This window comes from Microchirus variegatus (genome assembly GCF_963457635.1).
Source record: "Microchirus variegatus genome assembly, chromosome: 15".
Taxonomy (NCBI): domain Eukaryota; kingdom Metazoa; phylum Chordata; class Actinopteri; order Pleuronectiformes; family Soleidae; genus Microchirus; species Microchirus variegatus.
In genome coordinates this window covers 7,528,854-7,544,506 of record NC_139816.1, presented here as the reverse complement: position 1 = coordinate 7,544,506, position 15,653 = coordinate 7,528,854, and the positions used below count along the sequence as shown (strand labels likewise).

Genomic DNA, 15,653 nt, shown 5'->3' with positions numbered 1-15,653 from the left:
GTCAGCAGCAACGTGAGCTCCAGGAAGTGGTGACGCGCACCGGTGCTGCGCCGCCAAAGAGCAGCGACTACCGCCCCCGTGTGGACGCCCCGAGGAAGTACAACACCAGTTCTTTTAACGGTTGTCAATTTGCTTTGATTTTTTTGGGCCGTAAAATGTCAGAAATGGTAAAAAATTAAACCTCTAAAATTAAACATGTTCAGTTTACTGTCAAAGAGGGAAAATACATAAATTTGTATTCGTAAAAAAGGTGAAATCTAAATACAATTGACTAGATTTTAGTTAGAAGTTAGCTAAAGGAAGACATTGCTAGCTAATTCATAAAGTATTGTGTTTTCATATATTAAGTAAAATGAAAATGTATAATAATAATTATTATCAATTTATGAAGACATAATATAGTAATAGAAAATCTATCTATCTATCTATCTATCTATCTATCTATCTATCTATCTATCTATCTATCTATCTATCTATCTATCTATCTATCTATCATCTGCTAGCTTAAAGTTAGCTAAAAGAAGACATTGCTAGCTAATTCATAAAGTATTGTGTTTTCATATATTAAGTAAGATGAAAATGTATAATAATTATTATTATCAATTTATGAAGACATCATATAGTAATAGAAAATCTATCTATCTATCTATCTATCTATCTATCTATCTATCTATCTATCTATCTATCTATCTATCTATCTATCTATCTATTATTATTATCAATTTATTAATAAATAATATAGTAATAATAGTAATAGTAACAATTAAAATAATAGCTGTCTGCAAATATTGATTATGGATGAATGTGGATGTATTCAAACCTCTAGCTGCTATGATTATTGACACTAGTATATAAATATGTAGTAGTATATATTTGTAGTATTTCATAACGTGTTAAATATTTATATTGTGTTTATACATGCTAGATTGGAATTATATAAGTATACATGAAAAAAACAATCATATTTAAAGTCAATTTAAGTGTGAAAACAGGGTTTTACAATTGAATCCAATCCGATCCAACTTTATTTTATAAAGCACTTTAAAAACAACAACAACAACAAAGTGCTGTACATCATAGCTAAATAAAATGACAAAAAAATATAGAAACATTAAGACCTAAAAACAAACTCCTCATTAGTGTCTACAGTTTGACAGCAGATCATCCTGGTCAATGACGCTCTTTATCACAGTGAAGAGGGGAAAAAAAACTAAATGGCTCAGTCATTTTTTAATTTCCAAACAAACTGAACGTCTCCAGGGATGAGTTCAGTAACTCCCCTGTGAGTCTCACACACACCTGTAAACATAACATCAGGGCCCTCAGACAGGTGAATCAAGTCTGAGCTCCAGACTCATGTGCAGTGAGAGTAAAGAAAACAAAAAAACACACACAGGTTTGTTCAAAAGTTCCTCAGAAATGAGGTTCTGCCTCATTAGGACCAGGTTTTGGTCTCCATAGGGACTACTGGTACAGACAAACAAAAACAAACGCAAGCGCACGTGCACCTGTGTGCGTCTACAGAATGAAATCAACTAAAGTGATCCATAATGAGCACTAATAACAGTCCCGCACGGACCTGTCTCCTCTCGCTCTGAGGACACGAGACGCGCCGTGGAGCATAACAAACACCGCGCTGACCTTGCTCCCAGCGTCGCTCGCTTTACCTGCACACGCACACACACACACACACACACACACACACACACACACACACACACACACACACACACACACACACACACACACACACACACACACACACACACACACACACACATCCTTCCTCTGTGTTAAGACTTATTGAGTGCAATGAATATCAATTGGACATTTGCATGTCTCTGTGGATTTGCACTGTTTGTTGATGTAGTACGTGTGTGTGTGTACCTCGTTCAGACTCTTTCTGGCATCAACAGTCTTCTATACAACCATCTATCAGTTCTGTAATAAATATATACATACATATATACTAATTTCTGGGAAAATGTGACACTTAGCTGTGTAAATATGAATAATTGCATGTAAACACTTTCAGTCATTGTGATGGACAACATCAATTCAAGGACCTGGACAATTCAAGTGCTTTTCCCCCAAAAGTGTGTGCTGTGGCCCACTAGCGGACCTCGGCGGTATTACAGGTGGGCCTCACACAATCCTTCTATTTACCAAAGTCATCAAAACATCTATTGTATTTAACTCCAGTAGAGAAAAGAGTGGACGTTTCCTTTATCTGTGCTATTGATTGCAGGTTTGCCTTAAACATCTTAAAAGTCAATATAAAAGTTATTTTTGTTCAAAAATAAAGTTGCTTTGTAGGTTTCTCACTCCTCTGTGGATACTACGTTGACATTTAGTCAAAACAACTTGTGTCTAAAAATTGACACAAGTCGTGTCAAAGATATTAATTAATTTCACTCAACGTATATAATAATATATCATATTTTATTTTAAATTGACAAAAGTTTATCCCTTTCCTCTGTGACATCATGGTTTATAGACTTATTCGTACAGAATTTGTGTAGTTTCAACACATCAATGTAAAACAAATCATATGAATAATAATAAAGCCTATCAGAAGTCTGATTAAAGATGATTATACTGCACATACCAGTCCTTCTTGGAAATAAATAATAATAAATACATAGACTGAAGGAAAACGGGATGAACAGCAGGTGCCGATTGTGAGGCAGAGACATTTTTAGTCCGACCTGAACGCTTCGTCGTAAGAACCATTTCCCTGGAGCTGCACAGTGAGGTCGTTCTTCACCAGAGGAGACTGGATCAGCACCGAGGCGCTGAACTCTCTGTCGTCACTGCAGCACAGTAAAGAAAGAGAAGAGAGCGTGTGTACTGTTAATGTAAAGTGTCGTCATTAAACTGTTGTTGTGTACTCTGTGTGTGTTTGTGTTTATTTTCTCACCTGGGAGTGAAACGGAGCTGTAATACCTGGTTACAGGTGATGACGTGTGGCGTCCTGGACTTGATAAGCCCGAAGTCTGGCGTCACGCTGAACACGCAGGCGTCTCCGTCATCTGACACAGATTCAGTCAAACAGGGTTACAGCTGTAGTGTGTAACTTTTCCGAGGTCAAAAATTTGGGGTCTCCTATGCAATTTTTTGTTGTGTTTTCCATTAAAAGCCACACTTTTATTCATCAAAAGAGTTGCAAAATGAATAGAAAATATAGTCAAGACATTGACAAGATTAGAAATAATGATTTTTATTCCAAATAAAGAAGCAGCTAAACTGTTTTCAGCTGTGCTAACATCATTGCACGAGGGTTTTCTAATCATCCGATAGCCTTCTAACGCCATTAGCAAACAAAAATAATGACATTTATAAGTGACCCCAAACTTTTGAACAGTAGAGTACTTCACTACCGTTCTTTACTTACTCTACTTACTTTACTCTTTACTTTTCTAACGGCGCCAACGCACATTAACGTATGACGCGTTTTCATGACAACTGACCGGAAAAAGATGTTTACGTGACTCCCGATTGTTAAAATGAGTCTCGTTAAAGTAACTCTAAACTTTAAAAACAGAGGCACACATACGCAGTACACAGGTATGCTGGCTATTTGTAGCGCTGCTCTTGACGATTAATAAACAGGCCGCTCCAGTTCGACTGTAGGCGCTAACGGCGATAAATGAGCTAACTTAGCTAACTGGTAAACGGCGAACAAGGGTTTTCTAATCGTCCAATAGTCTTCTAACGCGATTAGCAGAAAACAATGTACCATTAGAACACTGGAAATGGGCCTCTATACACCTATGTACATATTCCATTAAAAACCAGCAGCTAGAATAGTCGTTTACCACATTAACAATGTATAGAGTGTATTTCTGATTAATTTATTGTTATATTCAATGAAAAAAAAAAGTCACTTTCCTTCAAAAATAAGTACATTTCTAAGTGAGTAAGTAACTTTTGAATAATTGCTTACCTATGACTGATTTCCAGTAGGTGTGGGATCCGCAGCAGTAGAGCTTGACTTCTTTCGTCTTGGTGTGTCCCACATAGCAGGACCCAAAGTTGACAGTGTGCGTGGACAGACGCAGAGTAGAGAGGTACAGATGGGCCTGAAGAGGCACAGTCTGATCACAACAGAGAGAGAGGGAAATAAAGTCTTTAGTATCACATGATTGTTTTCTCATTTTCATAAACGTGTATAAATCCCACGGCGTCTGACCTGCACGCTGTTGTTGCTGTAATGAATCAGGAGGCTTTGCTGGAACCTCAGCTTCTTCTCCCCACTCTCGACGTCGTGGATCAGCGTCACTCCGGGCGGGACGTCCTCATCCGTCCGATCCGCGTGCTCCAGCAGAGGCAGAGAGCAGTGGAAGGCCACTTTCACCTGCCGTTGATTAACAGTAAGTTAACAGAGCATCTTTGTGCTACATACTACATTATACTCCATCCCTGTCCGTGTCTCACCTGAACACTTTTCTGTTGCTGCAGCATCAGAAACTGGCTGTCGGCGGACGTCGAGGAGCCGGACGTCCGGTCTAGGGGATGTGGCTTGAGCAACGTGAACGGAGACCGGGTCTTCAGGCGGAAGTGTAACACCATCTCCGAGTTGTTTATCAGCTGGAGGCTCCGCGTGATGTCAAAGTCCCACACTGCCAGCTGTGGAACAAATCAAAGTTCCACTGGTGAGCATTACAGGGTCAACAACTCTTATGTACATGCAGGGGAATCACAGCTTTAATTAACGTCGTCGAGGCACCGGATCCTGACCTCCGTCTCCGATTGTGCACGGAGTAAATCACCAGCCGAGGCGTGAAAGTCCAGCACCCCGTCGTCCTCCTCCATCTGCACTAACAGCCTGCAGCGACGCGGGGAGCCAAGAGGAAGAGATGCAAATTAATCAGACCCCCAATGAACTGCTGCTGCTGCTTCTGCCGAAAACCTCAGCTGATTTTTAGTTAGAAGCATAAATTGATAATAAATAGCAAAGGCTGTGATCGCTCACGCTGCAGGCTTCACGGCTGCCGATAGATCCATCCTGAAGGGCTCCAAATCTAAACCCTGAGCTCGTCCAACTTTACCTGGGATACACTCGGCCGTCTGTAGACACACAACAACAACAACACCAGGGTTACAGCTGTCCCTTTCTTATTCTATTCCATATGTTACTATTACTGCTCTGTTACCTTGGAGTCGAGACTCATGAAACCCAGAGCAAAGCCGACGCATTTGGACTCGCTGGCTGAATTAGAAAGAGTCAGCGGAGTGAAGGAAACGTGGAAAGTGCTGCTGCTCTTTGCTGGAATCACCTTGAAAACAGACACCGAGAAAGACAGTATTGCATCATAGAGTTGAGGGGGTGTAATTAATCTGTTGTTATACACACTTACTATTTGCTGAGGTGTAATGCAGTAGGGATAATCTGAGCGATTGCCCAGGTGAGGCCAGATGTGGACAGAGATGAGTTTTTGTTCTACTGGACGAGGATAAAGATTCTCTTCCTTTCCGTCACAATCATCGATACATTCTTCCTCTTCCAAGTCCTGAAATCAATCTTTTTTATTTTTTGATGCAGTCAGAAATAGAAATCATGAAAGTTATCTGTGTGACGTGAACTCACACTTTGGCTTTGGAGGGAGGAGCTCGTCGCCGCAGATCCCGGAGAGCGAATGCCCTTCCACGGCGCTTGAACGTCTTCGTCGCAGAAGCTCAACGATCCCGTCGCCACCTCGTTACCGTCGGCGTCTTTGAGCGGGAAGGCGTCGCCGAACGCCACCACCACGTCCACCAGTTTGAGGTCGCTTTCGTCGACGTTGTACGTCTCCCAGTCGATGCGGATATCTGTCAGCAGCAAAATTAAAGATTAAGAGTAAATAGCTTCCCAGGGGTCAAGATAATGAACTTTTTTTTCACTTTTTTGTCAAATTTTGGACACTTTTTTTTATTTGTCAAATTTTGACCCAATTTTTTTTATACTTTTTTTGTCAAATTTTGGACCAATTTTTTTTTTTTTTTTTTTTACCTTTAGTAAAATTTTGGACAAATTTTTTTTTTAAATTTTTTTATAAAATTTTGGACACCTTTTTTTTTTCTTCACTTTTTGGTCAAATTTTGGACAACATACCACAGTATGACTTTTTAGCCAAATTTTGGACAAATTATTATTTTTTTTTAACTTATTTTGTCAAATTTTGGACAAAAGTTTTTTGGACTTTTTCAAGAGTAAATAACTTCCCAAGGGTCAAGATAATGAACTATAAAGTCTTAATGCTAAGCTAAGATTATGCTTGACTGGATGTAGCTTCATAGTAACACACTTTTTTTGTCTCAATTGGGTAAATAAGTCAGATTTATGTCACATTTTGGAGGTTGCATGTTTCCTCCCACAGTCCAAAAACATGCAGATTTGAGGATTAGGTAAACTGGACGCTCTAAATTGACCGTAGGTGTGAGAGTGAGAGTGAATGGTTGTTTGTCTCTACCCCGCCTGTCGCCCTATGTCAGCTGTGATTGACACAGCGCCTCCCCGTGACTCTCATGAGGTAGAAGATGGATGGATGGATGTTTTTGGATGGTCACACTTACTATACAGAGTGGGATTGTTGATGCGAAGAGACCGTGAGACTGTGTCACCACCAGATACATGCCTGCCAAAACTAATAAGGGGAAAATGGTGCTGATACAAATGATAAAATGGTTGTTAAAAACAAACACAAATAACACAAGGAGTGGTACAGACTGTATGATCGGGCCCTGGTTCTGGTCGTCCAGTTGAGGGCCGGTCATCTGGAAGAAGAGCGGACATCCGTTCACTGTCATTTGCATGGGAATGAGCGTGGGCTCAAGGTCGCCAACCTGCAGGGAGGAAAAAAATCGGACTTCAGGACCATTCGTCAGTAAAAAGCAAAAGGAATGTGGAAAAAACGTCGTACTTTGCATATGAGATGATCTCTGTATTCCCCCCACATGTCGGTGTACGCCGTCACGTCCACCACCTGGGTCTCAAACGGCCCCAGCGTCCCCGTGTTGGGCAGCACGAGGAACGCCGCACCTTTTCCGTGAGCCAAAATGCCGCTCACGAAATCTGGGCAAAGGGTTAAATTACTGCTTGATTCCCAAAGTAATAAAATAATAATTACAATAAGAGTTCAAACGTACCTTCATGTGCTTTCTCCTCCACTTTCTTTGCTTGAAAGGAGTGAAGCGGCTTTTTAACATACGAGACGCTGTGAATGAGATGCAGCCAGAGTCAACATCGACAGAAGAGTGTGTAATGTGATGCATTATTTATGTCTGTGTCTTACCTTTTCCCTTGTTTTTTTGGTTTATTCGGCTTTGACGCGTGACAAGTGAAGAACTCCGCCTCGACGGTGAAGGTTGCAGGGATAGCAGTTTGGTTGGTGATCAGTAGCTGCTTTGTGACGGCCTTCTTTAAGAAGACATCATTCCCAAAGTCGAGCACCGGCGTCGGGGGAGTCTCATCCTCTTCTGCCACGGAGCTAAAAATCAGAGAACGTCGATCACATTTTGAGCGTTAATGCACCTGTGTGAAAGAAATCCACAATGAGTACCTGACACCTGGCAGCGAATAAGACACACTGAGAGTCTTAGGATCGGGAACCAAGATGTGAAGAACAAGAGGAGAGTTCATCCCCTGGACCTCGCAGAGAGCAGACATCTCGATCAGCTCCTGTTAGACACAAAGAGGTAAAATGTGTCGTAAAAAAGTCAAAGGCTCTCGAGTTGAAGAAACGGTGACTTACGTCTGTGTGAGACGTGAAATGAACGGCGATCTCCATGCTGGTGTTGGGTCGCAGAGTTCCAGAGGAGGGTGCAAAGCTGGCCGAGCAGAGTGACGCCTGTTTGCCCTGCAGCTGATCCTGGAGGAGAAAATTTTAATGTGTAAATGTGTATAAAGCATTGTAAAATACAATATATATATATATATTCTATTATTAAAAAATAATAAATAAATAATAAAAAAAAAAAATGTAAATAAAAAAACTGCTATTTAAGGTATAAAATGGTGGCTTTAAAGATATAATATGCAAAATGTCTTCATTAAAATATCTTAAAATTAGGTTTTTTTTGTCGGCAAAAACGTAACCAACGCTCAATAAAACAAGATAGAATAGAAATAGAACAACAGAAATCTGTGTTTATACTCAAGGTAAGAGACACTAAACTTACCCATATACCTGACTCTGCTCTAACTTCCAGGTCTTTCTTTCTATTTACTGTGTGTATTTTGTCACTAATGGATCACAACTTCTAATTCCCATGATCCCACACCATCTCCCCACATCATCAATCTAGTTCTTTTTAAATGTCTTAATAAAGAAACCCTTAATTTAGTCTATTTTGTCTTTGGAAATAATAGAAAGATGCATTCATACAGGTTCAGTGGATGGTAAAAGTGATGCTGTGCCGTGTGTATATACCATCCATTTGAAGTGTGAAGGCAGCAGCGTCTGGTTGAAAAGCGTGACAACTCCTCTGGCAGGAACTCCGACGTAGACTTCAGAGAGGAGCAGCTCGCAGTTGAGCAGACAAACTTGAGGAGACTGCACATCTGCTCGCACCGACAGACAACTGCAGGAAACACACAGGCGACTTAACGTCATGAACGGTCTTTTTTTAAAGGATTATCGTCCAAAGGCGGCTGCTGCTCCTCGCCCTCGTCCTTACCATCCTCGTCCGTTGTCCACCGTCAGCTCCACGTGTGTTTCAAAGTGCTGAGGAAAACGTGGCCTGAAGATCACGTCCACACTGCAGGAAGCCATGGGGGGGAGAAGGCCTCTGTGTGGCTCCACTGATATCTACAACACCGAGAATACAAAACAATATGCATGTAATTAGTGCTTCAACCAGCAATTATCGATTAATTTAATTGATGTTTGGTCCATAAAATGTGTCCTAAACCTCAAAAAACAATATATTTTTGTTTCCAAACCAGAATATCTTTAGTTTACTGTCAAATTGGAAAGCAAACTATCATAATGTGTACTATAGTTTCCACACCCTTACACACTCTTCTTGGCTTTTTAGTGAAGTATAACTAAATTTACTCAACAGTGTTTATCTTCTCTTACTTGTAATTATTTGTCATTTCATTGGTTTTACATTTGCATTACTTTATTACCTTATTCATCACCGTGAAGTCAAATTTGTTTTTGTTTTTTTTAAATGTGCTATATAACTAAAATTAACCTTGACCTTGACTATGACCATGTAAAAAGGTGAACTTAATGACTAATTTTGGTCAATAAGTTCACTCTTAGAAATAAGGGTTCCAAAAGTGTTCCTCTACAAAGGCTGAGGTTCTACCTGGAAACATTTGCTTCTGAAAAACCCTTTTCCAAAGAAAGGGTTTATTGGTAACACTAATGGTTCCAGTAAGAACCATTTAGAACAAGAGAACCCTTTAAAACCCCTTTACAGAATAAAAGGTTTTAAAAGGGTTCTTGGTGGAACCCTCCAAAAGGTTATAAGAAGGTTCGTCCTGGAGCCAAAAAGGGTTCTCCTATGAGGACAAGCCGAAGAACCTTTTATGGTTCTACTTAGCACTTTTTTTTCTAAGAGTGTAGAAAGAAATTAAAGATGCGATTGTTTATGAGTAAATAAATGAAGGATAATAAAGCACCCTTATAAATAAGTTAAATTGTGTGTTGTGTGCATGGTATGGCCTTTTTATCGAATGATTCATGGGACAATGAACATGTGCCGTCTTCTTATTCCAAGTGTAGGGAGGTGTTACTGTTACCTGCACGCCTTGCTGACCCTGCAGGACTTCGGCCATCGTCCAGGAGGCCTCCAGCTCAGTGGTGTTGGTTAACAGGACGCTCGTCTGCGTCTGGTCCCCGAGTTCCACCAGCCCAAATTCCACACTGGGGACACTGATGGTCACTGTGGGACCCTGTCCAAAAAAATCAAAATCATGAGTAAAAAAAAAACCAGATCAATCAAGTGTTTTTTGTGTGGAGGTTTGTTCTCACCTTGAAGGAGACTTCCAGGAGCAGGACGATGGGCTCTTCGTGGTGATCGATGTGGCAAACCAGGCTCGTCATCAGCCTCTCGGGCTCCACTCCGGTCACGATGAGATCTAAATCAAAGCACTCGTTTTGCTCTGGGTGAAAATCAATTCATTAATAAAAGACAGCATAAAAAAAAAATATATATATATATATTTATATATATACATTTGAATTGCTTAAAAGTATTGTAGGGTGTAACACACCTATTCTGCCAGTAGGAGGCTCCACTTCTATGATGTGGCAACTGCTGATCAGACTTTCCCACTGAAAGCAGACGAAGGTCTTGCTGCGGTTCCACATCTGCAAAAACACAGTTTATAAACAGTGTAAACAGGAAATATATGACTATATATACATTTATATATATATATATAAATGTATATATGTATATATATTAGTATATATGTATAGTGTGTAAGCAGGAAATATATTATATACATATATATACAAATATATATGTGTGTATGTATATATATATACATACATATATATATATACATACACACATATATATACGTATATACATATATATATGTATATGTTTATGTGTGCAAGGAGGAAATATATATTTTTCCTGTTTACACACATGTACGTGTATATATGTATACCTATATACGTATACATACACATATATATCATATATATGTGTATGTATATATACACATATATATGTATATATATATATATATATATATACATCAAACCTTGAACTTCTTCTGGGTCGTTGTGCAAATGAAAATCTCTCCCGGGATGATGATGGCGTACGGCTCCAGCTGGACCTTGTACTGTTCTGTCGAGCCCTTGACTTCGATCTCCATGACGATGACGTCGCTCAACTTGGAGCCGGTGCGCACCGGCTGAAGGCCACTGAAACGTAAAATGTATTATTACATATTGTACAAAGACCTTTTACCGTATCGTATTTAAAAGGACGTTACCTGGCTTGAGGGGGCTCTGGCTGTGACTTTGGGACGTCCCTAAGGACTAAGTGACACACACTGTGGTAGTCCCTTAACTTAAGAAAACACAAAACATTTTAATATATATATATAAGAAGTAGTAATTCTGATTCATTACAGTGTATATGTCCTTTATACCTCTTTAGGACAGAAGGTGAACATGAACTCTTGGTCCTGGCAGGGGCCCAGAAGGCCTGTTGTGGGGCTAACGTGGAAAGCGTCATCTGTTGCCGGGTGAAACTCGATGTGGGAACGTCTCGGCGTTTCCCCCGGTAGCAGAGGGTGGAGGTTGGGCATCAGGATCTGCCAGTGGAAGGGCAGCTCCAGGTGGCTTCAACCCACAGAGAGAATAAGAGAAATGTAATTACACCGTGACCCAGAATTCTGAACGGTCCCCTTCAAACGTGCGCAGCTTACACGTTGTTTCTGATGGTGATTGTTTTCTGCTGCACAGAGTGAGGGTTACACGAGCTGAAGCGGACACAGTGCTCTGCAGTCAGGTCATGCACTTCCCCCATCACAGGAAGCTCCTCCCCCCCGGACACGGACGCCAGCTCCACTGCAATCAGTTGGCCTTCGCCTGGAAGAAACACACGTACATTATGTCACACGCCGGGAACCTTTGAATGAACTCGGCCGACCGGTGAAGGCAGATTTCACCTTCGATGGAGATGTCTTTGACTTGACAGTTGTCGCAGACGATGGTGAAATCCTGGCTGCTCCTGTCAGCCGTGATGGGAAAGAAAACCACCTGTGAACACAAAGACACACACAGCTGCTTAGAACCATTTTAACCTGCTGTAGTGCAAGATTTTTTTTTACATTAGCCGCCATATAACAGACTCACCTCCACTACAGTGGCCTCTCCTGGCTGCAGCACAAAAAGACACGGGCTGATTGCAAACGGCGGCTGCTCAGAGAAGTATGTTCTGGCCACGGGCTACGAAAAAAAGACAAGACGAGTCAAGTTTTATTTCTGGAGCACATTTAAAAACAACCAAGTGCTTTAGAGAGTTCAAGGCAGAGCAACATGACATAAAATCAATAAAAACATACAAGTAAAACAGTATATAACATAGTAAAAAGGTCAAATCTACATAGAAGTGTCCAGGTTGACTATTCTAATTGTGGGGGCAGATTTAATTTCTATGGATAACACGTTCCAAAGTTTAGGGGCAGCCACAGAAAAGGAGTTAGAAATGGTGCCAAACTGTTAAAAACCAACAATAAAGTTATAAAATCAACGAAAACGAATAGGAAGCCAGTGGAGAGAGTGCAACACAGGCCGTAATGTGGTCCCACTTCTTTTTTCCTGGTCAAAAAGGCATTCTGGACTACAGCTGGAGTCACTGTGACAAATGAATGGTCTGAGTCAACATACAGGGAATTACAATAATCCAGCTGAGATATTAAATGGACTAGTGTCTCTAGAGGAAGAGGAAGATAGGCCTTCACCTTCAGCTGAAAAAAAACAGGACTTTTTTTTTTAAACCTGGAAGTTTTAAGGAAGCTTTTTACCCTGAGGTTTGAAGTCGGCCACTGGCTCTTGGGGAGAATGGTGAACGTTCCGGCGCTGAGGCCCACGTTTTCACACAGGAACTCCACAAACTTGACTCCTCCGATCAGACAGTAGCCACAGTCGAGAACTCTTGGTACTGCACGAGGAAAAAAGAAGGAAAAACATACAGGCTACAATAGAATAGAAAAGAAGAGAATGAGAAACAGCACAAAACACACTCACGGGTGAGTATCGGAGGGGGCCGTCGGCCCATGAAGGGCACCACGAGCTGGTGCTCGTTCTGGGTCTCCACCACGATGAAGTCCTCGTAATCTCCGAGCGAGTCCGGAGCGAACCGGACCGCGTACTTGCAGCTCATTCCCGGTGCGACGATGCCGCCCTCTCCGGGGAATCTCCCTGCAAAACGCATCATATCGCCTTCATACTGGTAACTTATTTATTACAGTGACAACACATGATGCACAAAACAAAACAGAACAGTGCTCACCCAGGCCAATGGAGAAGTAAGGAGTGGTGGGAGGGATGACTCGGATGTTACGGGATGAGGAAGTCATGTTTCTCAGTTCCAGTGTCGTCTAAGGCAGAACGGGACAGAACATGTACCGTCTCATAGTGAAAGTACTTAAAATTTCTTATTTACGTACCGGCGTTTTGAGGCCTCATACCTCGTAAACTTGACCCACGCTGTATTCGGCGAAAACGACCACGGCAGGATTAGCGACGAAGACTGGGACGACGTCATCGGATGAGCTGTCGGATAGAAAACAACCCACAAAACACAACAACTGAGCTGAGTGTTCAGCGTGATTTCAGCAGCAAGAGTCTCACAGGAAGTGGTTGTCACAGCAGCAGCATAAAACCCACAAAAAAGCAAACACTTGAGATGTCACTGTTTGCCTGCATTTTGTTCAGATTCACTGCGGATTAATACGAGAGGAGCAGCTTCTATCAGAGTAGAAGTCAAAATCGAGGCCTGAGGCTACTTTGAACCGGTAGAGTGTGTAGCTTTTGGCCTCGGATTATTCGTCACAAACATTACATTTGTAAGCTGCGTGCTTCATCTGAGATCTCGCTTTCTGTGGATGTTTCGTCTCACTTTACAAGCAAAAGATGACATAAACATTCAAATGACAGATTCATGTGACAGATCTGGCTCACAAAACACGTCACGTGACACTCTGGTTGTCCCTCATTCAGCTGTGGTTGACGACGTTTGCATCCACAAGCAAAATATGAGGTCAATATGACTCGTGCTTGTAGTAAATATTGAAAAAACAAAAAAACCCTGACTGTCCTGAACTCACTGACACTGAATGCACCTGCTGCCCTGTAAACCTGCACAGTCAGCACATTCCAGTATTGCCGTGTGTACCTCTGCTCCTCCGTCCTCGCGGCTTTGCTCCTGGTCTGGATGAGGGACTTGCCGCCCGGGTGTGCGTTTGGAGGCAGGAAGTGAGGGTTGAGCAGGAACGTGTGTCGCTCTTTGAGCCTGTGAAGGTCCTCCAGCATCTGCGCCTTGTCCTTGAAACTCAGCTCCCCCTTCCACTTGGGCTTGGCCTGGTTTCGCTTCTAGAACACGGGATGGACATTTTTTTTTAATATTCTTTATTACTCTATGCCTATTAGTAATGTTCTTTACATGTTCCCTGACACTTCTTTTGCTCCATTTATTGTCTTCTGTAGAAACAAAAGGATCCTCACCTCCCTGTGCGTATTCTTCCTCTGTGGAACATCCGACATGGAATCGAAGGTCATGGTGAGCTCCGACTCGTTCACGTCCAACGCGGTCCTTTCCACGCTGGTAATCGGCGAATAACCGTCATCCTGAGGCTCCTTGGACATGTGCATGGCGAAGCTGATGGTGGGCTTTGCGGGATCCGGATTCCCTGCAAAAAAAAACAAAAATAGAGGACGGACGGTAAAGTTGAAAACACGCGTGATTCAGAAGACCAGTGAGAGGAGAAGGTCGGGTACTTTGTCGCGGCGGCATGTAGTGTGGTTTTAGTGTCGGTAAGTAGTCCCGAGGGCAGATGAGGTTGCTCATTTCCAGTAGATCGTTGTCTATGCACCAGGTCAGCGCCGCTTTGACTGAAATAATAATAATAAATAAATGTCAAATGAAGAATATCAAACAAGAAAGCTGTGCTTTTACATGGTCATGAATTGAATAATAACCTGCAAGGTGATCGCAAACATCTCCTTTGGTTCTTTTCCTGGCGTGACTCTCTTTAGCTGCAGCTTTCGCTCTGGCTTGAATGATGTGGTTCTCCAGCATGTCAGCCTCGTGTATGTGCCGACTGTGTTCATAATGAACCTGCGTGATTTAAAAAATTCCGCATTTTTTCAGAGTCCTCTGTCGACAGTGGATTGTGAGAAACGGCGTTTTCTTTTGCTTACCTGTTGAAGCTCTTCCACGTATTTGGTGTGGTAGCTGCTCTGTCCGCTCTTGGTCTTGATGAGGTTGGCCAACGTGTCTTTCCCGATGATGTCTCTCGTGTAGAGCTCTTTGAAAGTGCTCGCCAACACATGGGAAATGTCCTGGAGTTCAATAAACAATTAGATATAGATTTAGTTTAGTTTACTGGGAGGCGATGGCTCATGTGTCTCGTCCTACCTGTGATTTTCCTGACGCTGGTCTGTGGCTGTTCACAGACGGCTCGGAGATCCACGTTGGTCTCGTCTCTGGTTGCTCCATCACTCTTCATAAAGTTACTTTAACAGCATACGTTGTTGTTCTTGGTGTTTTATGACCCTTTTTCTAACGTTTTCTGTTCTTTATTATTATGATTATTTGCGCTTCAGCTCATCAAGGACATTTTACGTTTGCATATGGCGGAATTCTGAACATTTGACTATTCCTGCAATTTCTCCCCATTGTGGCAACCGTGGAAGGAAGTCTCATCTGCCTTTGATCCGTGAAAGTAAGATCATACACGGATGAAAGGTAGCAGTGCGGCATTTACAGAGCACTATTCTGCCTCAAAATGCCAATTTCATAGTTAAAAAATGGCATTAAACGCTATTAAAAGTGGGTCATTGGCTAACTCGCACACGATCTGTGGTGTGTACAAGTTGTACTAAAAATCTAATTGACATTTAAGAGCATAACGTGGAGTCAAAACAACAGTTTTATCAAAACAGAAGTTTAGAAATTGGCCTGGAATTTGGGAT

General features: G+C 41.8%; 1 protein-coding gene across 1 annotated transcript; it reads right to left on the bottom strand.

Moving 5' to 3' along the window:
• Positions 1-2,698: 2,698 nt before the first annotated feature.
• On the bottom strand, positions 2,699-15,177 carry dlec1 (DLEC1 cilia and flagella associated protein; the record flags this gene model as incomplete). Its single annotated transcript, XM_083901502.1, has 38 exons — positions 2,699-2,813; positions 2,921-3,032; positions 3,947-4,097; positions 4,193-4,357; positions 4,438-4,629; positions 4,741-4,828; positions 4,976-5,070; positions 5,157-5,279; positions 5,361-5,513; positions 5,591-5,811; positions 6,556-6,626; positions 6,710-6,825; positions 6,903-7,054; positions 7,129-7,196; positions 7,275-7,469; positions 7,542-7,660; positions 7,734-7,850; positions 8,412-8,562; positions 8,659-8,789; positions 9,734-9,886; positions 9,966-10,096; positions 10,208-10,304; positions 10,709-10,871; positions 10,943-11,019; positions 11,102-11,294; positions 11,381-11,543; positions 11,624-11,714; positions 11,811-11,903; positions 12,482-12,618; positions 12,705-12,878; positions 12,970-13,057; positions 13,148-13,232; positions 13,855-14,051; positions 14,184-14,368; positions 14,457-14,570; positions 14,658-14,796; positions 14,880-15,020; positions 15,097-15,177. 38 exons carry the CDS (start codon positions 15,175-15,177, stop codon positions 2,699-2,701), a joined length of 5,037 nt encoding a protein of 1,678 aa, XP_083757628.1.
• Positions 15,178-15,653: the final 476 nt, after the last annotated feature.